Raw genomic sequence first — 24,595 nt, forward strand, 5'->3', positions numbered from 1 at the left:
CAATGCTTGGAGTTCAAGTCCTAGCTACAAGAACACACACACATGCACACATGTACTAAATATGAACCTCTACAGTGCTCTGAGCAGTCTACAGATGCCTGTTCCACACAGGATGAAATAAGTGACTCCAATGACACGCTTCTGGAACTGTCCCTCCAAACAAAGAGTCAGGTAGAGGGAGAAATGTGAACTTAAGTTCAAAGGCTTGTTTCCCTACACTTGTGGCTTAGCTTCAACCTCATGGTTTCACTTGTCAAATTATAACAAAATAGTCCAATATCAGGAGCCAAAGATACATGACACACACACATTAATTACAAATGTATCCATGACACATGAACATGTGTGCACATAACCGAAAAATGAGTGTCTTTAAATGAAGAGGTACTATAGTTTTCCCACATGCCATTAACTGCTTACGTTTTGCTCGAGTTTTACTGGCGAGAATCCAAGGGGCTTGATAGACAGGGGCCTGGTGTCCCAAGGAAACAACCGTGCAATGCAATGTCTCAACAACACAGAGCATTTTACTTCTGCAGAAGGCTGCACAGCTGCTTTAAATGCACCAGGCAAGCACACCTGAGCACACCCATGGTCGCGCTGGGCTTCTAGTCAAAGTGCAAAGGGTCCTTCCTGTGCCTCACACTCTTCTCCAGTTGGCTACCTCTACACCTGGCGGGTAAGCCGAGAGTAGCTTCTGAGACCAGGACGCAGCATGGAGGACATACTTCTATCTTAGAAAACTGTTGACTGGGGAAGGAACTTGTGGCAGGTGGTGTCTTTATTAAAGTCTTTTACTGTTTGAGACACCAGGCTGGCGTCAGATTTGAAGAGAGGTGGCATTAAAGGCATGTGCCACCACACCCAGCCCTACTAATTATTTTATTCAGTTCTTTGATAGAAAAGATGGGACATTTAATTGACATTTCCCATACAGACCATACAGTGCTCTAACTCTAAATCTGAATGAAAAATCAGGACACAGTTACTCTGTCTTCTCAAACAGGTAAAGAAAGATGCAGGGAGCTGAGTTATTTAACCCAGTCCCTAGCCCGTTCATAGTAGCCATGGTGTAGCAATAGCTGGGCTTGCCCTCAGTAAGCCCTGCCTCCCAGCAGGAGACTCCAAATAATACCTGCCCTGGAAACCTAAGGTTCCCCCATCTGGTTACTAAAAATTAGTTCAAAAAGCACTGCTCTTGAGGAAGGGGGTTCATCTGCACGTATCTAGGCCAACTCCTCACAATACTAGATTGCAGTTCCCAACATGACAGCGACCAGGGACTGGATGGAGGGCCCTGGGAACACATATCTGCAAGGAAATGACATGGGGCAAGGCCGCAAGATCCTCACATCAGCCCCACCTTCTGCTCGAAATGGAGCGCTACCATGACATAAACCTTAGCTTCTTGCTGCTGCGTTCACTGAGCGTGGAGCCCGTGAGCTCCCCAAGGTCTCCCTTTTCTGATTCCCTATTCCCTCAAGACCAAGCTCAAGTTAAAACCATGGCTTTAGCCAAAACCCCCGCTTCAGGGAAGATTAGCCTGGCGAGTCTAGTCCAAAAAACCATCTGCTGTCCCTGGAGAGAGAGGGAACCCTTCCAGAAGCAAGGCTGAGCCCTCAGCAGACCAGTCTCTTGCCTTTGCATCTCATGTGGGTAAGCATTTGACGGGTTGGTGTGTGTTTCTAAAACTGCTGCATCCTGGTGTCTATTCATCGAAGGATTCCACTGAGTGACAACTTTAGACAGCCCTGTCAACAAAAACAATCCTGGCCAACACACACCCACCCACCCATATGGGCACACACAAAGACACACACATAGAGGCACGCCCAGAGGCAAGCATGCACACTCCTCTTCCTCCTGCCTAAGACAACTGGGCCAGATGAATAACTTTCCAGGGAATGACAGACAGGAGATTTCACTTCAATCTGAGTCTGGGCAAGTCATTTGCTCTGCAACATCATCTTACACAGACAGTGAAGGTGGGACATGACTCCAACATCGCCAAATACTAAGATCCATCTTAGACAGTGCAGTGACTGAGGGACAGAAGGTCAGGAGCTGTGGTCCATGAACAAAAGCTGTCACTGGCAGGCCAGACTGCTAGAATTTTCCAAGCTGACACCTACGGTCACCCAGAGAAAAATCATGCAGCTGGTGGCATATGTACCTCAAGATTCCCAGCACCAGGGGCCTGTTGGGCTCACGGAGTTGGCGGCTATGTGGAGAGGTCAGGAGGTTCAAAAAAGGGAGAGAGCACAGACAGGTGGGGTGGGGCATCCCTCAGCTCTGGCTCGAGCCAGTGATAAACTGAACACAGCTGAGAGACAGACTCGGCTTCGGGTGGACCAAGGCAAAGGTGGAATTTATAACAACATTACAGAACTTGTTACATGCAGAGAGAAATGCGAGCTCCAGCCATTTTTTGGATGTTTCAGCCCTCAACTCAAGGCTTACATTCTAGGAAGGTAGTTTCAATTGGTCCATCTTCGGTCGTATGTCTATGTCTTAGCTAAGAGAAGGCAGTGGACCTTAGCTAAACAACTCCAAGAGATGAGGAAAACAGAATTCCTCAAAAGGCAGTCAGAAAGAAGAGGGGATAACAGTCTGCCCAAACACACAACCCCTCCCGGACTCACCAATGAACAACTGTGCAGCCTTAATTAAGTGAAGCTCTGAATTGTCTGTCCGTCAAACGGGGATTGTAAGAACTCTAAGGAAAAGTCTCCCCATAATTGCTGTTTAGAGACAGGAGTGGTGAAGCTGGAAGGAAGTTGGCGGGGGGGGGGGTGGCGGGGGGGATCCCCCACCCCCCCGAAGCCCTGTTCCTATTTGTGCACCTGATATACTATTGTAAAAACCCTGGCCTCAACTTTCTTGATAAAGTCTCAATTTAATATAACAGAATGGCTGGGCAGCGGTGGTGGGGCACACCTTTAATTCCAGCAGGGAGACAGAGACAGGTGACCTCTGTGAGTTCAAGGTCAGTCTGTTCTACAAGAGCTAGTTCCAAGACAGGCTCCAAAGCTACAGAGAAACTCTGTCTCAAAAAACCAAAAAAAAAGAATGCTTTAAGCCTGAAAGGAGAGACTATCCTAACCCACAGTCAAGGGATGAATCATGGGACCCTGAACAGCTTCACAAAGGCATGATAAGAGGTAGCTGTGTCTCCTGAGTTTAAATATCCCTGTGGTGGCAGCAGATAAGTTGTTCCCGCTTCACCAGAAATGAGGTCACTAGATCATTTCTCACATGTACACAGATCTGCTTCTGCAAACACCTCATGACATCACTTACACGGGAATTCCGACACACATACATACACATATACACACACACACACTTAACTTTGTGGGCTTGAAAGGAGCAGGGGAAGAGATATCCAAATTCCGGAAGTAGTTGGGGTACCCCATGAACACGCATTCACCTCATAAATAGTCATAAAAACTCACTAGGATCCACAGCGAAGCACCCACCAAGCTGCTGCCCTCCTTTGGAACAGTCGTTCTTTACTAGATAAATTTCTGCTTGAACGGGCTGGATTTTTTCCCCCTAGGAAGACAGTAACTGAGAGCCCCCAGCAATGCAGTTGTAACTCTGACGCTGCAAGCTCTGGGAACTTGGGGAATGTTCTGTGCGAGCCAGCTGGGCACCTCTTCTATTTTATTTGGCTAAGGCTACTCAGTTGGTCTTGAAAGAAAATCGGGAGGCTAGAGAAAATGTGGCCAGTGCTTTGGCAGGACAACTGTGGAGAGAAGGGGGGCAAAGCTGAATCACAGGAGCTCAGCCTTTCTGCCTGGGAGACACAACTCAGCCTCCAGAGAAAGGCAGTGTTTCCAGAATGAAGGTCCGTGTGGCAACGGGCACAGGCGGGCATGTACAAGTGCGCATGCTCAAGCGTCCTTTGCAGACACTCCTTTGTTACCACTCTAGGGACCTCTCAAAAGACACCACCATTCTGGTGGCCCCATGACTGGAGACACAGAATGTCAGAGTTTGGCTCCCAGGCTCGTGGTCCCATCATTGGTAGCTGCATCTCGTTAGGACTGGCAGAAAAGCCAGATGGTGAATCAAGACTTGGGGGAGGAGGGCTGTCAGATGGCTCAGCAGGTATAGGTGCTTGTCGCCAAGGCTGAAGACTTGAGTTCCATCTCTGAAACTCACATGGTGGAAATAGAAAACAGACTCTTACAAGTTGTCTTCTGATCTCTACATGTGCACTGTGGATACACGCATGTGCACACACACATTTTAATAAAAAAAAGAAACAGAGAAAAAGGCACTCAGACTGCCCTTTATTTCCTTGCCTTCATACAATATAGTCTAGAAATCTCATTTTGTTGCTGAACTCCTTGCTGAAGTAAATTTACATTGGAATCTTTATTTTTGCCTTGAAGAAGTCACTATTAAACCCAGGGCCTTGTACATATCAAGCAAATGCCTAATCACTGATCTATATTCCCAGTACCTCAGTCAGAATTTTTTACTTTAAATTTAGATTTGCTAAAAATTTAACCAGAGGGGCTGAATGGCTCAATGGTTAGGAGTGCTTCCTGTTCTAGAGGCCTGGAGTTCATTTCCCAACACCAAACATCAGACAGCTCCCAACTTCCTAAACTCTAGCTCCAGGGCATCTGGTGCCCTCTTCAGGCCTCTGTGGGCATCAGCACAAACATGTGTATATACACATGCAGACAACACACACACACACACATAAATAAAAAAGTAAAAAACTGGAAACAAGACACGGACACGAGCAAAAAATGGATATATCACACTGAACTCAGGAAGACAGAAGTTTCTCACAGGCTGTCACCAGTCACAGTTTTCTCAGGGACAAAGGCAGTAATGTCCCACCTGATCAGAAGCCACCCAAGTAGACAGGTGTTTTCACCCACCCACAACGTCATTGAGCCCAGAAAACCTCTCGGCTTAGCTGAGCCATGCGCAGGGAGCTCACACTGAAAGTGCTTCTGTCCCCTAGGCTTGCCTGGTCTCTGGGAACAAACCAAGCTTTCTTTACACATTAAGTCTGAGAGGTTTGACATCTAGATCGTAAACCGTAATCAAATGAGAAGAGACAAGGTTGTGCTGGCGACCAGCACACGACAGCATGATGAGATCAGGAACCAGGTCCCGTTGTCAGATTTACACTTAACTTCTTTCTCAAGCAGCCGAGTGCTGCTGGCAGGCCAGCTGGGAGTGTCTGTTTGACTCACATGGGTTACTGTCACAAAGGCCCTTGGCCTTGAGACAGTGATGCTTGGGGAATTATATTTGTTTATTGGAGTTTACTACATGTAATTGAAATCCAAGGTGACTTATCAGCCATCATACCTAAATCACTGGCTATGGCGCTGATGGTTTTGTTGTATTAAAACAAACTAGCATATAAGGAACTGAGAATACCTTAGAATTATGAAAATATGTTCTTACTGTATCAATTATATAGCCAATAAAAATAAATTATTTTAGTCAAAACTTGCCCGAAATATAACCTGGGATCACTGCCCTCCCTCTGGCACCTTTAACCTTCACTTCCGTGGGTCTGACATCCAGTGGTTTCTCACCTTCGTGGTCACTGTTCCCACATCAGCACCCACTCCTGTCCCTGCTGATCATCTCAGAGCAGTTAGCATGAATGGACTAAAGCTGTCTGAACTCTCAGGGCGAGCCACCCTCACCCCGGACAAGGTCAAGTCCTCCAGCTGCTTCATGACCCTCGCTTGTCCCAACATTACTGCCACCCACGACCCAGGCCTCCAGGAGGACTTTATTCTCTCTGTCTACCTGGTTCTCCCAAGTATAGGAACCAGCCTGTGCACTTGGCCAGCCTCCATCCCACCATCATGGCTCTTCATAGCTCCCTCGGCCTGGAACCGACCCCTAGCTCTGTGATGGATGGCCACTCCTCTGCTCTCCAGGTCTGAGCTCCAGTGGGCCGTCCTATCTCAAGAAATACACAGCAGTGCCAGCGCATCCATCCGATTACCTGATTACAGTTCTTACTAAATATTCAAGTGGGATTTGGTGCTTAATTTTACGATTCTTAACCCACACCTGCTTTAGCGCTCTGTGTGTGTGTGTGTGTGTGTGTGTGTGTGTGTGTGTGTGTGTCAAGAGTTCAGTAAACTCAGGAATCATAGGTCCAGGTTTTTAAAGAAACTGGAAGCACAAGCTTGCTTTAGGTATCCCCAGTGTGTTAACAGGAAGGATACGCTAATTCTAATTACACAGTGTTAACACTGTAAGGGCTGCTGGTGTGAGTGGGTGAACACTAGCCCTCCACCTAGCAGTGTGTAGAGTACACTATAGCTACAAACACAGCACCATGGCCACTCCAAGCATCGATTACTTTTTCTCCTGCCCCTGATACAACAGGAAACGAAGGCCCAAGGCTGGTAACAGCCTGTCCATATTGAGAGCCAAATCTGCAGATGCTCAATTCTATAATTAATAAGCATTGTACGGCTGCATTCCTTAAGCCGTCAGGATTAATATGTGTAATATACACAAGGAAAGTAATTTAATTTATACTTTTATCAGTTCAGAATTTGTAATAAGGGGTCAGAGGTTGAGCTGACTAAGCTGCATTCTGTATGAGAGAAGAAGGTGAAACTACTCCATGATGGGCAATGCCTTAAGAGAAATGTGCATTTCCAGGCATGGGGCAAAACCCATGGGCTGCTTCATGTGCTGCTTTTGCAAGCCATCTCTTCATTTTCATAATATGCAAAAATAGGAAGGCAAGGGGAAAGGGATTTAACTCCTGCTTCTTCTTACTGATCAAGGGAACTATTTGCAGACTGCCATAAAATAGGCTCTAACTTTTTCACATTTATTTATTCATGAGTGAGGTATGGGGACACATACCATGGCTCACACACAGAGATCAGAGGATAACTTGAAGACGTCACATCTCCTCTCTGGGTCTCTGGCTTAGAGGAGGTACCATCATTACCCATGGGGCCCTGTCACCAGGCTGCCTGGAATCACCAAGGGCACTCAGACAGAAGCTGACCCTGTTGTACACTCCTTAGGATGCAGGGGTTCTCCCTCTTGTGTTCCCAAGATTACAAATTGTTCCTGCTCCTCATTCCAGGGAGGTGCTTGGAAGGTTCTGGAACTATCTTCTCTCCGGGGCTAGCTTTGGACGCACCTGTAGGTTATGCCAGGCTCAGGAGGACACTGTCGTCCAGCTCCATCCCACTCCTACAGACTTCCTTTTTCACTTTTTTTTAAAAAAACAGAAATCATTTTCATCTCACAAGAAGCATGTCATTTGTCCAAAAACCTCTTAGATTTCTCACCCTGACTCACGGGGACTCCGGTGGTCCTTTTAATCGTCTCTCTGCAACATGCAATTTGCTAAAAACCACAGTTTTGGGCAGACTGTCTCATTTGGCAAGCTTAAAGAGGACATCCTTCCCATTGGGGAAATAGCTGAGATTACAGATTCATACCCTCGAGGAAAATGGATGGGTAGTTTATTTGGGGTTAAAGATGACTAGCTTGGGTCCAGTCTCTCCACTGAGTCTCACCTTTAGCTGTTGTCAGACTCTATTTTTCCCTTTGTATGTCTCTTCAGGATACTGGGGCAAAGGTTCTAAGGGAGGTGGGCATGTATCAGCGGGTGCGGGTGTGTGTGTGTGTGGGGGGGGGCTGAGCTAGACTAGAAGACCCCAGACTGAGCTTTGTCCCTGCTCAGGGAGTGCGTCCAACAGGAGGCGACCACAGGAGCTGCTCTCTGTCCTGCTGGCCACTGACATGAATTCAGTCTTCAGCAGGGTCTCCTTAATAGGGAGCAGATGTGCGTCTCTGCAGCTTCAGAAACAGCTGTATCAAAGGCTCCACCCTACCACTGTCATTTGTGGGAGCCATCGTGGGAACTGCTCTTTCTGCATTACAGGGAGGTACCTAGAATGGTCTGGAAGAAAATACTTCTTTCATCCAGAGGCTAGTTTTGCATTAGGGAGAGCATGTGCACACCTGTAGGCCATGGCAGATTCTTCCAGAAGAGATTCCTTGAAGAGTGACCTTAAGCTTTTCTGAGGTACAGGAACACTGGCAGAGTAAGCATTAGTCTCTTGGGGAGCTGTGACGGGCAGAAATGCAGAGGGCATGCACTGGGGGGTGATGCAGGGTGGGTATGAGGATCAGGCACCCTTTTGTATTTGTATCTGGGCATGCTCAGCTTTAACCATCAGTTCCAGTGGTTCAATCATGTGCTCTAAGCAAGGCTGGCCACATGACCAGGTGCATAAGTATAGTGTGTGGGTTTGGTGGTGTCTAAAGAGGTATATCTGGGTTTCGCCTGTGGCTGTGGCTTTGGCTGCAAGTAGAAGATGAAATAAAAGGGACTTAAAGAAAAAAAAAAGCAAAAAGAATTAGGTCTTCTGTGATTGGTGGGTGGGGCTCCACCAGATTAAATGTCACAGTGGCTTTAGAAAACTGGATCTCCCACAGAGAAACCCCAAACACTCCAGCCGTGTGGTGTGTGTGTGTGTGTGTGTGTGTGTGTGTGTGTGTGTGTCTGTGTGTTTAGCCTCACCGCCTTTGTCTTCCAGAGCTGATTTTTCTGACTCCTCTGAGTCGCCTCTCCCTCTCTGTGACCCCTGACCCCTCTTAACAGGCTCCTAGCTGCTGCAGGAATTCTGAGCTTCAATTTCAGAGCTGTCTGCTCCACCAAGACCTGGAACCCAGGTAGGAGATGGGAACACCCTAGGGAGGGCAGGCATCAAGTCTTGGGCTTCTGCTTGGTCCACAAATGCCAGCGAACATCCCAGCACCTGTCTCCTGCCCTAAGTGGAGGACAACAGGAAGCCTGGGACAACTCCCAGAGTGAGTATCTTCAGGTGCCAGAGCAAAGCTGCAGAGAAGCCAGCAAGAGGCAGGGAGAGGTAAGGAAGAGCTTGGAGGATGGGAGCGTCTAGGAGTTTCCCAGAGCCTTTGAGTCCCTGGGGCTGAGGCCAGAAGGGCCATCTACGGGTAAGAAAGGAAGGGGTGTTCCATGGAAGGTGGCACCTCAGTGCTCAGCTGCTGAGAGATGACAGTGTGCTGTACAATGACTAGATGTAAGAGTTTCCCAGGTCTCTCCTGTCCAGACATGCAAGGAAAAAAGGAAAAGAAAGACGGGAAGGGAGGGAGGAAGGGAAAGAGGGAAGAAGAGAGGGATGAATGTGTCTGAGTGGTGCTTGCTGACTACTTCCAAAGCGTTCTTTCTGCAGCTGGCTGCACCGTCTGGAGCTGCCCCCAAACTCCAAGGCCCTGTGCTGCCAGCTGCCTGCTTCCACAGACAGGACAGAGGCCGTGGCCAGGTGGTGGCTGTAGCCAGTGAGTTTTCTCTGGCCCTATTCCCAGTGTGGGGCCATGTGGTTATCGTCACCATGTTTGTGTGACAGTGGGTAGAACAGGTATCCTTTCCTTCTGACTGGAAGTTCTGAGTTTTCTCTCTGTTTCTCCAACAAGTTGCCACTCTGGTTCATATCTGTGACCTGCATGTTCCCCCTGGATCAGCATGGTAGGCCGTACAGAGTCCAGGGTGTTCAGACAGACTGACCCACTGCTCCCAAGACAAGGAGGGGAGAGCACACCCAGAGAACGCTACCCAGTCTGTCTACTGTCAGGGGCACTGCGGGGCTTTGACAAGTCCCTCAGCGGACACTAGCTCCAGGCAGATTTTCCTACGTGGGGACCCAGCAGACAAAATTATTCAGGAAATCTTGCCCCACAGTTGGTTTTTATTATATTCTTTGGGAGCAGTTAAAATAATATCTATCGGGCTGGAGAAATGGCTCAGTGGTTAAAAGCACTGGCTACTCTTCCAGGGGTGCTGAGTTCAATTCCAGTAACCACATGGAGGCTCACAACCATCTGTAACAGGATCTGATTCCCTCTTCTGGTGTGTGTGTAAAGACAGGTCACTCATGTACATAAAATAAATATTTATTTAAAAATGATATCTATCAATATCTGCAGCTGTATCATCTATAACTGGAGTTACAGATGATTGTGAGCCGCTGTGCAGGTGATGGGAACCAAACCCTGGTCCTCTGCAAGAGCAACAGTGCCCTTAACTGCTGAGCCATCTTCAGCCCTTACTCTTAATAATCTTCAAGAGTCTATAGTCACCAAGCCAAACAGATGTCCTCAACATAATCACCCAGTCTAACTGAAGGTCTAGGTCCTTCTTTCAATATCTCCTATCCCCTTTCTCTCTTAGCCCTTGGCAATCATGTTTCTGAGCCCTGTTTCCCCCTGTTACTTAACATTAATTTGCAGAGAACGCAGAGTATTTTTAAAGTCAGGCCCAAAGCTACAGTATTACATTGAGAACTCAAAAGCGGCCCCTTGCAGGATAACTGCTTCCTCACACATAGCCACACAAGTCTAGTGCACGAATGGGCTTTTGCAAATTCATTAATGTGATTGCCAAATTCATACAAATATACAAAACAGTTAAACATCCTCAGGCACACTCGTGTGTTGCATTGTTTACAGCTTCCAGTCTAGAAGGAAGGCAGCATTTTTATCTGAGTGGGATTCTGGGAGATGGTGACTTTTAATACAGTTGAAAGATAGCAGCACAGACTTGCTGACGGACTGGGAGAAGACACCATTGGGGGTCCCCTCCCATAGTGGGGTGGGGGTGAGGAGTGGAAAGACCATGGGGCTGTCTGGGCTCACCCAGGCTTTCCTGGAGGTGGTTAAAGTTGTCCATGTGTCAGAAGTGTGAGAACTCTGCTGCTACCCTCAGATGTAGCATTGCTACTGGCCAGAAATGTGGGACGATGACAATGGCAGTCGCGTGAGAGAGGAAGCCCTGGGTGGCTGGATGAGGGCAGCAGCCAAGAGCGAAGACCATGGAGTCTTCAATCAGTGAGAGCAGATTAGAGCAGGCTAGGAGGGCTGTGTGGAAGAAGTGATGCTTCCACAGACCTTGCTGGCCAGGGGGAGGCAGGAGGAAGGAATAAGGACAGGACCTTGAAGGGACCTGTGGGGCCAGGGAAGTCAGTCAGCACTGAGCTTTGCTCAAGCAATGGGAATGCAAGATGTGTGCGTTGGGTTGGGATGAGGCGTGGCAGGGGACTGAGTCAAGGCAATGTGAGGCACAGGGCCAGATCTAGGTTTATGTTCAAATCAAAAAGAAAGAAAAAATCAGGTAGGAGAGGAAGAGTCTAAATGTGTTCCTTGCCTTGCAATGTCACTGAGTGGCCCTGTTCATTTGGAGTTCCACATTCTTCTCATGGGAGATTTGGGGGGTGGGCATAGATTTGAGAGCTGCCTGTGCTTTTTACGACTGTGTGGCATCCCTGAATCCCTCAACATCTCCCTAGCTAATGAGGTAGGAACTGCATTTCAAGATGGACAGTGGTTGGTGGCAGAAGATGCCTCCTAACAGAGGACTTGCTGGAGCAGGCTGGGCTGTGGTTCGAGGGGGACTCAAGGGCCTATGGCATGTGTACAGCTCACCCCGACTCAAGAAGAAATTGTCTCATCATGTTGCTTTGCGTCCCACTTACTGGAAACAGAGTAAAGATGCTAGCCACCAAAGCCTGATGACTTTAAACTTGATCCTTAGGCCCCATGGGGTGAAAGAAGAGAACCGACTCCCACAAGCTGGCCTCTGACCTTCACTCACTTTTACACAGCCACAGAGAGAGAATAAAAACCAAAAGACCAGAGTGACCTGGATTGCCAAATATACATGAAGTTAGCTACACAAGTTAGCAAGCAGGACTTCAGAATTATAGGGAAAGAAAGCAGGCTCCATCTAGAAGAAGCTGGGGAGGGGAGATGAGGCAGGGCAGAGAGGAAGGGCCATAGGAGATGCAGCTAGATGAGGCAGCTGTGTTTGAGCACACAACCTTCTACAGTTTATAATGGTGGCCCAGAGAGTGAGGAGCCAATGAGGCCTGGCCAAAATGACTGGGATCTGCTCTGGCACACAGGGAAAGATACCTCACAAATAGTCTGTCTGATCTGTGGGGTTAAAGGTATATAGTGGCCAAGACTGGGCATGATCCTCCAAAACCACCTGGGAGCTCCAGACTCAGGGAGGAAGGGCACCCAGATACCCTGGATAGTGAATGAGGAATCTTTCCTCCTTGGAGATGCCTCAAAACCCTTAGTTCTCCATGAGTCCTGGTGACAAGAAGCTGCAAGGTGGACAGCACTGGCACACGATGGTGGGTGTGGACGTTCACCCCAGGATGTCTGTCTTAGTCTGTCTGATGCTAAAACAAAACACCACAAGATGAGCGGTAAAAATACTCCCATGGCCTTGGAGCCTGAGAGCCAAGCCTAATTCAGGGTAGGTGTGGGCTCCCTGCCTGCCTCACAAGTGGCAGAACTTCTTGATGTGCCTCACAACTGCAGGAGTGAGCCGCAAGCCCCCCACCCAGGTCCTTGTCATCTCCCTAAGGCCCCAACTGACCCCATCTGTGCGGAGACCAGGATCTCTATAAGTTCTTCCCCGCAGAACCCTCTCCAATACTATTCTTTCTGTGTGCATTAGGAGGTGCTCAGGCTAGGCAGGTCCCCAATCTCTGAGCAGCAGGCACCCAGCCCTGTCTTGCTCTTGAGAGGAGAAAGAAGTCAAAGTTCTTGGACCCAGGAAACCTGAGCTCTCCACGAGGAACCCAAGAGGGGATATGAAGATGGACAAGAATGGTGCCCAGGGGGAAGGGTGTGCACGAGGGAGCCATCAGCACATCCTGGACCGAGGGCTCAAAGATCCTGGGCAAGGCAAGAAACTCAGGTCTGAGCCTTGAGTCAATCATCTTTACAATGAAACACTAGCAAACTATAACCCATTGCCTGCTTGTTATGAATAAAGTTTATTGGAACAGTAAGTTACGTATCATCTATGGCAGCTTTTGCCCTGTAGGAGCAGAGGTGTTTACTATCTGACCCCCCTAACAGTTTCTAACCTTGTGATTTAACCACTCAGAGGATTCAGTTTCCTTATATAGAAAATTTGCCTACAAGGTTAATATATTTATATAACAAACAAAACAGCCCTGCAGAGATTGGCCATGCAGCTCAGTTAGGAGAGCGCTTGCCTAGCAGGCAGAAGGACCAAATACCCAGCACGCCATAAACAGGGTGGTGCACACCTGTGATCCCAGCACTCTGAAGGTAGAGCCAGGAAGATCCTGGCTATGTAGCAAATTGGAAGCCAGTCTGGAATACACGAGACACTGTCTTTAAAAAGGCCAGACAGAGAGTGCACAAAAGTTTCTGTTGAATCTGGATCTCCTCAGCGAAGCTAAGTAAAGAGCTCTTCCCTCCTGGCATGGAGTCTGCCTCATCCAGCTCTGTTCCCACGTCTGGCACCGACAAACTGCACCCACCTGCCCTGCAGACACAACCGCTAAGAGAATTCACAAATATAAACAGAGCGAAGTCATCTGAGCAAGCGCAACCGACACAGGATGGGCGTGTGAGAGCAGGCCTGACTTAGTCGGTGCTTTGTGTTCAATGGGTCTCCCCTTTCTGAAACAAAAGCAGGGGCCTGTGAACAATTGGTTTTCAAGGGACAACGGTTCTCAATGCCAAGTCCACCCCGTGAAGCTTTAGGGGCGATGGACGGAATTGATCCACACCCTTTGCTGACCTGCAGTGCTGCCCCGGCTCCAGTAATCCATCTGACAAGAGGAGCCAATCATATTTCAGGCTAATGTAGTTTCCTAGGCAACCAAGAATATAGTCACAGAAACAGACTGTAAGATAGTAGAAAGAAACACAGAGCTTGGAGAGGCACTGACCCATAATCTCCTGACTTTGATGTAAAGCTCGCCTGCAGAGTTGTTCATACTGGATCAATACCTGAAACCCCAGGCTATGAGCAACATGGTACCCCAACCCAAGACCCCAGCAGAATGGGCTGGCATGACCCCTTGCAAGCTCAGGAGTTACTGGGAAGGCTTTGGAATGTTACTGCCTTTAGGGACCCCAAGGAGCAAGCCTCCAAGATGGGGCAGGGCCAGAATCCTGTGGATGTGGGCACGAGGCCATAGAGCCAGGGTGCAGCTATCTAGGAATGATGCCAGAAGAGATGACACCCACAAGGAGCCTTTGGGACTTCAGCTTACACCCCACTCAACAGATAACTTGCAGCTTATTCAGTGTGTGGGAACTGGGGGGGGGGGGGCAGGGAACGACTCCTAGTGCACCCAGTAATAATATCCAAAGTAAAATCTACTTCAACATGTAGGCTCTAGGGATCCAACAAGTCTGCAGAGGCTTGGTGGGGAGCATTTTGACAGCCCCTAAACCTCTGCTTTTTCTTTGTCCCTCTGTACCCCTTCCTCTGCCAATTTTTGTAACAGCCTCCCTCCTTCTTGCTTCTGTGGCTCCTCGGGGACTAGAGTCCTATGACTTCCCACATTTGCAGCCTGTTTCCTAGAGTCCGCCAACAGCCTGCCCTGTAAGAGAACCCTGCCCACTGTCTCAGGTTGCATTGGTGCCTCAGTTGATTGGGGGGGAGGGGGCTAAGCTGGGGAAGTCCTTGGAACTGATGACAAAGTGCCTGGTGCTGCTTCACTTAGAGGAAGCTACATCCCCAGGGGTTCCCCTTAGAGAGGAGGAGGAATACAAGGCTCATCAACAGGGCTCATTCATCTTTGATGAGAAATAAGTACTTCGGGGTGGGAGTCTCCCCCTCCTCACAACCCATTTCTCGTTTGGAAGTGGTTATTGCTGCCCTGAGTCCTTCCCAGACAGAGAGGAGCATCTAAAGCAGCAGCCACGGGTTTCACAAAGACCTGGACAGAGGAGATATGAGCGACTCAGGGCTTCTCAAACTCTACCCCAAACCTCGCAGGAATCTTTAATAAGCACTGGTTAAAAAGGAGATTGGGATCTGGGTGGAGCCTGAGATCCTGCACCTCCGCCAGGGGCCACTGCTCCGGCGTGTGTCCCACTGTGGGACTGCATGGGTTACCTTAAACCTTAGCTCTCTGCTTTACTCCCTTCATCCCATATGCCTTTGGGTTCCCCAGTTTCCCTCCCCCACCCTGGCCCCACTGCTCTCTGAGACAGACAAACCTGTCGACTGGGACTAAGAACACCACCTAGAGGCACCCACACTCGAATCTAAGAAAGTCCTTGGGTCACGTCCCAGTTCTCTCTCTTTCACCTTTATGTGCGGTCCCCTGTGAACCCAGCTCTCACCTAAGTAGGAATGTTGGCTCTAGACTCCTGCAGCCATGGCCTGTGACTGGCAGCGGGTGAGCGCAGCCTGCACCCCCTGCACACCCGACCCATCATCTCACAGTGGAGGCCCGTCTCTGCCGCTTCTGTATTATTCGTGGGCATGTGTTCTCACACACACTAAGTACTACGAAAAGGCCATGACTGTACAGGGAAGGGCTGCTTTCTTAACATAGTTTTCGTTCTTTCTTTCCTTTCTTACTTTCTTTTTTTCTGGTTGGACAGAGCACATCTGTAGGGGAAACAAGTGTCCCCATTACTCAGAGATGGGTTGCAGAGGAACAACCTCCCCCAGACTATTTCCCTCCTTCTGGTTCTCCATTACGCTTATGCTGGGGAACGGAGGGTGGGATTTTTGTGAATGAGCAAATAAAACATCTTAACTGTACCCAAAGACATTTCCGAAGTCTCCCGTGGTAAAAACAAGACTGAGTGGACCATGGAAACATTGGAGGAGCAGCTTCCCTCTGAAAGTGGCCACTGGGCCTCAAGTTTTACTCTACTGTCACTGTCCCCTTGGAACAAACTCTTAAAGCCTATTGTCTAAAAGGACTACATCTACCTAACAGAGACTCTCCAGACTCGGCTCTCAGCTTTCCAGAACACAAGGCAGTAACTCAACCAGGAAAGAAGGTAGGGAGAGTAGCGACCAGGGGACTTAATGGCTGAAGAGCACTCAAATCTGGAGTCGCATTATCCTTTTTGGTCCCTCCAGTGCTCTGGTGGGTGTCAGCTGTGCCAGCGACAGAGCTGGTGTCCTTCGCCAATTTCCAGTTCAGGGACTTCGAAAACTGAGGCCGCACTGGGCCCCTCTTGAGTCCCACCAGGCCCCTAACAATACTGCCCCTGAATGGACAGGACAGCAGGGCGCGGGTTCGCATCATAAAACTCCCAAGCCCAGCACACCTCCACTGTAAGATTCTGCATTCTCGAGTTAGGGATAAAGACAAACAATGCTTCCACACCTGCTCCTCGGAGTGACTAGCTGCTCAAAAGCCAGGGCCTGGAAAACCACGCGGTTTATCCCAGCATGACATCACCACAGGAGTCCAGCTTCTCACTGAAGACCAGTGAAGGGCGGAATCCCCACACTCACCCATCATGGGGCCCAAACCCTACTCCACAAAGCATACCGGTCCCTGCTATCTTTCAATCTACATATCAACTATAGGAACTCACAGTACTCTGCCACCCCCACCCCTCAAGCCTCTAGAAATAGTCTCCTCTTTGGAAAAGAGGAGCAGACCTTGGAGTGAACTGGCAGGCCCACTTTGGACAGCAGCCTTACTTGTCGAATTGGAACCTGGCAGGCCGACCTCCAAACAAGCCTGGGTTCCCAATAAAGCAAACCATAACAGAAACAGCAACTGTAATAGACGCACATCGGCGTAAAGGCCACTTGTGATCACATTAGCACTGTGGCTTAGAGAAAAGATCGGATTCCTGGATCGATGCATAGTCAGGCATTGCCTCCACCAACGACAAGGCTGTTTGGCTGTCTATACTAATAATAGCAAGCGGCCTTGTCCTCCGTGTTAGCAGGAGTACAGGGTGATGCCTGGACTAGACCGGCTGTGCATGCACTCTAAGCTCCACGCCATCTGTCCTGCCACGCCAATAGCTAACCCAGACCTGTTCCCAGGGTAGAAAGATGCCAGCATGCACAATATTTCTCCTAGGAGGAGGCCCTCTCTCCTTGATGCCTCCCGTTCCCTAGCAGGAAATACCAGGGGAAGTGAGTGCAGAGAAAAAGATGCCGATAGCACTGAAGCCCCCCCGCCCCATGTACCCTGCTGCTGAACAACCAAAACCGAATTCCAGACGGCTATTTCTGCTTCCTGGGGCTGCAAGATACTCAGTCCAGCTAGGACACAAAACACTACAAACAGCAGCCACCAGGTAAAGCTTTGTAAGGCTACCCAGGCTAGCCTAGGCTTCACGCTGCACCGCATGGGGGAGAGAAGCATTAACAAAGCAGGGCAGCCTCTCCTCCCCCCCCCCCCGGGGGGCTCTGGGCAGCAGAGCACTGCACTTACATGGCCTCAGAAACCTCCAGGTTCAGGTCACTGGCTGGGGCTGGCTGCAGGGACTGCGACCCTCCCATCCTCGCTGAGCCCTGGCGTGCAGGCTAGCCGCGGGCAGGGCCAGCGTCCTGGTGCGGTTCCTCCAGCCCGGGGCGGGCCGGCGGGCGGCCGGGGCTGCTGCACTGCAGATGGGAGCAGCTGCTGGCATCCGTGGTGGTGGCGGCGACTGGGAGCTGCGGCTCGAGGCCGGAGCCGGCCCAGGGGGCGAGCACCGAGGAAGTGTGCACGCGCAAGTGCAGCTGGCGGGCACGCGCCTAGGTGTGCGCGTGAGCGTGGCCGGTGTGCGTGGAACTGCCTGAGAGGAGGCAGTGTGAGCCCAAGCACTGGAGTGATCGGAAAGGATCTTCCCCTCTTAAAGACCCTGCTCAGCCTGTGTGTTGGGACTTGATGATGTCACCACCACCAAGTGGCCAGACGCCTGCATCTTCACAAAGCTCCAACATTGGCTCCGGAAAACGCCGGGAGGAGGCGAAGACCCTCCCTCTACTCACACACCGAGCCGCAGCCTCCAAGACCAGCCCAGAACGCCGGCTAGTGCAGTGTGTCTTTTGAGATGTAAATGTACCGCTCACAGGCAACTTGAGGCCCTCGTCTAGCGTAGACAGAGTTGGGGACAGGTCCCTTCTCGCTCCAGCTCCCACCCCCAGACTGGAGGAGGACTTCAGGAACCAGTAAAACAGGCTGCAGTGGAAACAGGACTGCACACCTGAAAGAACTTTCTTCAGATAGCACAGCTGGGGAAGAACCAAAGTCTGTCCCAGGGCAGCGACCTGGCATGGCTCTCCGGCTCCCAGCTCACCAAGACCAGGCCTCCCTCCAGGTACACTTTCTTAATTTGACCAAAGTCTGAGGAGGTTAAGGCAAATTGGAGAGAAAGAAGCATATAGGGCCACCTTCAGGGACTGGGTCTGCAGTCTGGTCTTTGGCCACCAGAAGAATTTTCTACAGACAAGCCTATGCCATGAAGGCTGTGCTTTGGAGTCAGGACCTCCGTATAACAAGAATATACAGGCAAAAGGTGACTGTGAGGGACATATAAAGTTTCACCTCTGACAGGAAACACAGGCTGGCTTAGGTGCTGGTGACACCCAGTGCCAGACCCCATTTGCCTGTTGGGAAGCAGCCAGGTCTCTAGCTCTGAACGTTTGATTGATCTCTGGACCTTCTCTCACTGGAGGCTACTTGAAAAATATTCTCTTTCCCTGTAAGTGGTTTGAGGACCCCCTTCACCCCTGCCTGCCTCACATTTGGTGGGCTGGCATTCTGAGCCCTGAACAACTGAATTCAAACACAACTAATTATGGGAAAGCGGAAAGACTCATGTGTCTTTTTCCACAATTCCTCTGCTTAAAAGGCAGTTAGTTCTTGAGAAATATATGCATTACGGCCCAAAATAATGAGATGAACATAAAACCAATCAACCATACAATAAAACCAAAATAAAGCTACCCAACACATTTTAAGATTTCCTCCAATATACTGTTTTCCTCAAGTGTGGCTAAAGATGTCGGCACAGGTTAGCACGTACAGAATTTGCTACTTGCTACAAGCTCCGGAGCTCCAGGCCAGTGGAATTCCCTGGCTCACATTTCTTCCCTGTGTCAAAACACCCTCCCATCAAAACTGCTTCCAGGAATCAGTGACATGAAATCTCCAGGAAACACCGAGGTTTCCTTCTGTATTTAAATGAAAATAGCGAACAATGATGCCAGTCTTGTGGGGTAGGTGACTCTCAGCATGGCCACACCTCCCAGGGAGGCCACCACTCATTGTCAACAGTGATGTCATCTGGTGACAGGGATTCTGCAACTTATTTATCCAATCATATTCATAGGGAGGGGAAGGGGGTCTTTATTTTTTTTTAAAAAAATCTTTTTGGTTCTTTCTGCAGTTAAGGAGCCAAAAGAACCTTCCAGTGTGTAGCTAGTGCAGATTCTTCGGAGAAGTGTGTGGCAGACAGATTTCAGTCAGATTACACGGTGGTAAAATGGGTCATGCTCGGCCTGCACTAGCCGCATTTTGACCCCCAAAGGCTTTATTTTTGCCTCTTTAACTTTCTGCTTCTAGAATCCCTCTTCCACAATGGCCTTGCATTCTGGGCTGACTGACTGGTAAACACCTTAACGACAAAGGACCAACAGGAAGGGCCACCAAGCAGTGGTGTGGCATGCAGAACACAACCCCTTCTAAAGGAGGAGTCTGTCCTTCGTGGTGAGGTTCGTCAGGAATGGGAGAACCACCTCATGGGACCCAGACTGTCCCCCTCAGAGTGGCAGGGAAGCACCTCGTGGGAGCTAGACAGTCCCCCCTCAAGGGATGCCAGTTACAGCAACTTCTTCAGACCCTCAGGCAAAAGCAGAACTGAGATAATGGTCTCTTGGCCTGGCCAGGATCGCAGGCTCTCTCAGCCCCCCACTTCTGCCCACTCCCCATTTTTTTCCTTATAAAATATCAAAGCTTCTGTCAGCGCACGGAAGACAGACCTGGAGTCACTGAACCTTTTATCTGTTCTTCCCAACAGAGTCACATTAATTAACTCTGCCCTACACCACTCCTTGTCTCTGACTGGTTTACTGGGACTCCCAGGGCTGGGGTGACAGAGCCACAACCAGAACCTGGTTTGTGCATGGCATGCGGAATCACAGGGCTGTCAGAACGTCCCAAAGGCTTTGAAATGAACCAGAGTTCAAATCCTGCTATCCACCCTTGAGCCAAATGCCTAGGCAAGCAGCCCGCAAGTACTGACACAGAAAAAATGAACATACTCTGGAAGGGTTTGGGAGAAATTATGCTAAATAAAATCCATAGACTCTTGGGACCAGGTCCTCCTTTCCCTGCGTAGAATAACAATAAGGCATCATTACAGTCAAGTGCTTCTACCTTAGACTCCTAACAACCCCACAGCTACAATATAGTAACATATTATATAGTGGATAATATCACCTCGCTGATATTAAAACTATGCCCCCAAACCATGGTAGAAACAGGGAGCACTGGGCACCTTGGAAGTTACTGACAGCTAAACTTGTGCTGTGTGCTTCCCTATTGAAGAGCCACTTGGACCCGTAGTTAATCTCTGATGCTGACCATGCCCACCATTTGAACTAAACTTGATTCTTTGGAAATTTAGCCCACAGGGAATGCAAAGCTGAAGAAATGGGGAGGGAAAAGGTTGTGCAATGGCCTCCAGGTGTCTCCTGAAATTCCCACAGAAGCCCTAAGCCCTGTTATACTGGAACTCAGAGGAAGGGTCTATGGCAGGTGAATAGGGTTAGATAACATCATTACGGGTCCCCTCATAAAGGAATTAGTGCCCTTATAAGAAGAAAGAGGGGCTAGAGAGATGGCTCAGCAGTTAAGAGCATTGCCTGCTCTTCCAAAGGTCCTGAGTTCAATTCCCAGCAACCACATGGTGGCTCACAACCATCTGTAATGCGGTCTGGTGCCCTCTTCTGGCCTGCAGGCATACATGTAGACAGAATATTGTATACATAATAAATAATAAATAAATAAATAAACTGGAAAAATCATTATAAAAAAAAGAAGAAAGAGTCATGTAATCTCCTACACTCCCATAAAAATATGCCAAGAAGAAGGCTATTTGTAAGTCATACAAAGCCTCAAAGAGTTTGCTCATGTGCACACCCTGATCAGAGACACCCAGCCCCCTGGACTATGAGAAAAAGATGTTAGCTGTTTGATCTTGAGTCCATGTTGCTTTTGTTATAGCAGCCAGGCATCCAGAGGCCTGTAGACACAGGCTGGACCCAGGTCCAGTTCCCTCAATGGCTGTGACTCCGTACTCTACTCCGGTTCCCCTTCCTACCTCCCTCATCTTCCCCAAATCACACAAGGTCAAGATCTGTATGTATTTGCACGGTAGGAAATTCACCAGAGCTTACCAAGAAGCAATAAAACGCCACAGACAGTCTCCCAGTCACTTGTTCCCCCATTTATTCAAGCATGCTCCAAGGCCCTGGCCAGGCCCAGGTCAACGCTGAGGCTGCAGAGGAGTTCCAGTTCCTAGTCCTTCCCTGTACCTTCAGTTATCCAGAGAATGCACAGGTGACTCAGCACTCTGTTTTCCTGACTTTCACATGCTGGCCGTTCCTCCTATCCTTCCCACCCTGACACCGGTCCAGTCTCCATCCTGGCCTCCCTCTGAAGAACAGCAGAGCATCTCCTCTCTAGGACACATCAATTATGCCAATCACTTTCAAACACCGATAAGACCCGGCCTCAAACAGCCCTTGCACAGGGCTTTGGCCCTTATTTACATGCAGCGACCAAGGCCCTGAAGGTAGGCCAAACACACATAGGCAAGCCAAGCACACATGGGCAGGCTCCGCTGCCACCTAGCCTACTGATGTCCCACGAGAGTCTAGAAAGCCAGATAAACCAGGAAATGCCTCTATCATTTCTAAAATAATTAGCAATCTACTGTATATTAACACCCCTATAATATTATAGGCCTGGTCTATGTATAGTCATTCAGATAACTCATTCTCACGTTACTAATTGTCAGTAAGCCAGACAAAGATCTGTAACCACAAGATGAACCATGTGATCCAGGCTCCACATTTCACAGCAAGGGTCTGGGGCCCCGTTAGGGCTAGAGACATGGCTTGGTGGTCCTTCTACTTGTGCAGAAGACGGGGGTTTAATTCCTAACATCCACATGGCAGCTCACAACCAATTATAACTACACTTCCAGGGAATCTGGTGCTCTCTTGGCTTCCTTGGGCTCCTGCACACATGTGGTACACATAGATTCAGGCAGACTCACACACATACATATAAAATAACATGTGTGTTTATATATGTATATATATTTTATATACGCACACACATATATGTATGTATATGTATACATACATATATATATATTTGTTTTTCAAGATAGGGTTTCTCTGTGTAGCCCTGGCTGTCTTAGAACTTGCTTTGTAGATCAGACCTAGAACTCAGGGATCCACCTGCCTCTGCCTCCCAAATGTGGGGATTAAAGATGTGCACCAACATGCCCAAAATAAATAATTAAAAAAAAAAAAAGACAGCTAAGTCAGGCTATCCAGTGCCTATCATCTCAGCACTCAGGTGTGGTACAGGAGTGAGGATTAGGAATTCAACATCAGCTTCATCTGCACATTACGTTCAAGACCAGTCTGGACTATAGGAGGCCCTGTCTCAAACATTATTTGTTTGCTTGTTTTCAAAGAGTGTTTAAAGTACCTCTGACACTTTGAGAAATAAACCTAAGTGGAAGACTACATCTGTCCTAACAGCATTCCTTACCCAGCCACGCTGTGGACCCCTGAGATGCTCCTGAGATGCTAATTGCCCAAGCATGTGGGAAAGGAAAGTAGGTCAGAGAATGCTAAGGATGTAAACACAGCTACAGAACAGGCTAGGCAAGGTTCTGTTTTTTTTTTTTTTTTTTTTTTTTTTTGGTTTTTCGAGACAGGGTTTCTCTGTGGCTTTGGAGCCTGTCCTGGAACTAGCTCTTGTAAACCAGGCTGGTCTTGAACTCACAGAGATCCGCCTGCCTCTGCCTCCCGAGTGCTGGGATTAAAGGCGTGCGCCACCACCGCCCGGCAAGGTTCTGTTTCTTTTAGCCCAACCTGCAACATCCAACAAACTAGCCAAAATGGTGAGCTCTTGGCTCACTGGAGTCTCAGTCTCAATCCAACAGGTGGAGAGTAACTGGGGAAGACACTCAAGATCAGTCTCCGCCCCACCCCAAGGCTGGGTGCACGTGTGCCCCCACACACGTGAACACACACATACACAGCGCATGCATGCATACCACACACACCAACATACACAATGAATATGTAAAAAATTTAAATAGTAACAAAAAAAATCATTCCATGTCTTGTTATGACATCACTGACATATTCTCTCCTACGTCTTCTACAGGGGACTGAATGTATACGGTGGACAATGGCTTCTACAATAGTCTACCACCAATACGGTATTCAGCAGGCACACCAGGAGCTACTGAGCTGCCCCCTGGAAACCAGCATCAGAAAACTAGGACGTTTCCTAGGGAGGTAGGTCTGGTTGCTCCATCCTCTACTGAGAGCTCCACCTGTCATGTCTCCATAGCAACAAAGTATGATGTTTGACTAGTTGAGCCACCATGTCTCCATGGCAACAAGGTTACATACAAGGAAGCAAAGGGTACCACCAGGACCACATTTTTGTCTGCAAAGCCCCTAATAAACATGATCACTTCTCAACTACTCAGTCTTTCTAGTTAGCCTCTTGCTGACTGTCAGGGAGATGCTCAATGCCACCGACCACAAGGCAGAGCCACAGGCTGGCCCAAGAGGCATTACGTTGTGAAGTACACAGAAGAAAGCCTGGCCAAAGATTCAAAGCTTACCAACGTCCCTGAGAAACAGCAACTGGCACAAGCAGGCCTTGTGTGAAGAGCGGAACCTGGCTAGGGTGACGACCAAAGGCAGCTTCAGAGAGAAGACAGGCGCATGAAAGAACCAAAGACTTCCAGGAAATTGTAAAAAAATCACCTACGTGCACAGCAAAAGTCAGGATAAGGTAAGGGACAGGCAGCTCTGACACCAGCAGAAAAACACAGTCCAAATCTCCATCCACTGTCAGCACTAACAGATGGACGTCATCAAAAGCCACAGTAGTGGTTCTCAACCTGTGGGCCATGACCCTCACAGGGGTCGCATATCATATATCCTGCATATCAGATGCTTACATTACAACTCATAGCAGTAGCAAAATTACAGTTGTGAAGAAGCAACAAAATAATGTTATGATTGGGGGTCACCACCAAATGAGGAACTGTATCAAAGGAAGGCTGAGGACCACTGCTCTAGAGTGTGTTAAATTGAGTCCCCTTCGGTCTTTTCACTTCCTTTTTCAAAGTAAAGTTTCAGACATTTCCCTAACTCCTGAGGGTAGAATCTGGATTCCTTCAGCGGATCCATCTTAAAGCAGCTTCTCTCGGGTAACAATCTTCTTTGGGCTTTGCCAGACACCCTTCCTAGAACCAACTTTACCATCTGATCATAAATGACAAACAAACACGGTGTCCCAAGACAGGCGTTTGGTTCAGTAAAACCCCACCCTCCAAAGTTCAGGCTCCTTATTAGAAATAAAGTCAAGGTTCTCTCTGTGCCAATGGACTCACCTGGGCCAGGTGATTGCTTCTGTCTAGGATCAAACAGACAACCAGTGCTGGCCATCTTTCTCCTTAGTAGCCTTCTACAGAAAGAACGGAAAGTTTCATAGGCACGCTAAGAAAGAAGGTCTGGGTTCTC

General features: G+C 48.8%; 1 protein-coding gene across 17 annotated transcripts in view; it reads right to left on the reverse strand.

The window, feature by feature from the left end:
- The window catches only part of Tacc2 (transforming acidic coiled-coil containing protein 2), a 200,367-nt gene that overhangs the window by 52,117 nt on the left and 123,655 nt on the right, over positions 1 to 24,595 (reverse strand). For 2 of the 17 annotated variants that reach the window (XM_041666004.1, XM_041666002.1), the window contains exon 1: positions 17,256 to 17,648. The exons of 12 other annotated variants lie outside the window; for them this stretch is intronic. In XM_041666004.1, the coding sequence (XP_041521938.1) occupies positions 17,256 to 17,323 (68 nt within the window). In that variant the 5' untranslated portion in view covers positions 17,324 to 17,648. Of the gene's footprint in view, positions 1 to 17,255; positions 17,649 to 24,595 lie in introns of those variants that run through there. 3 more of the 17 variants (XM_041666007.1, XM_041666005.1, XM_041666003.1) reach the window with 2 other exon arrangements.

This window comes from Microtus oregoni, unplaced genomic scaffold, assembly GCF_018167655.1.
Source record: "Microtus oregoni isolate MIOR12 unplaced genomic scaffold, Mior012 000016F_ref0000370, whole genome shotgun sequence".
In the NCBI taxonomy this organism is placed as follows: domain Eukaryota; kingdom Metazoa; phylum Chordata; class Mammalia; order Rodentia; family Cricetidae; genus Microtus; species Microtus oregoni.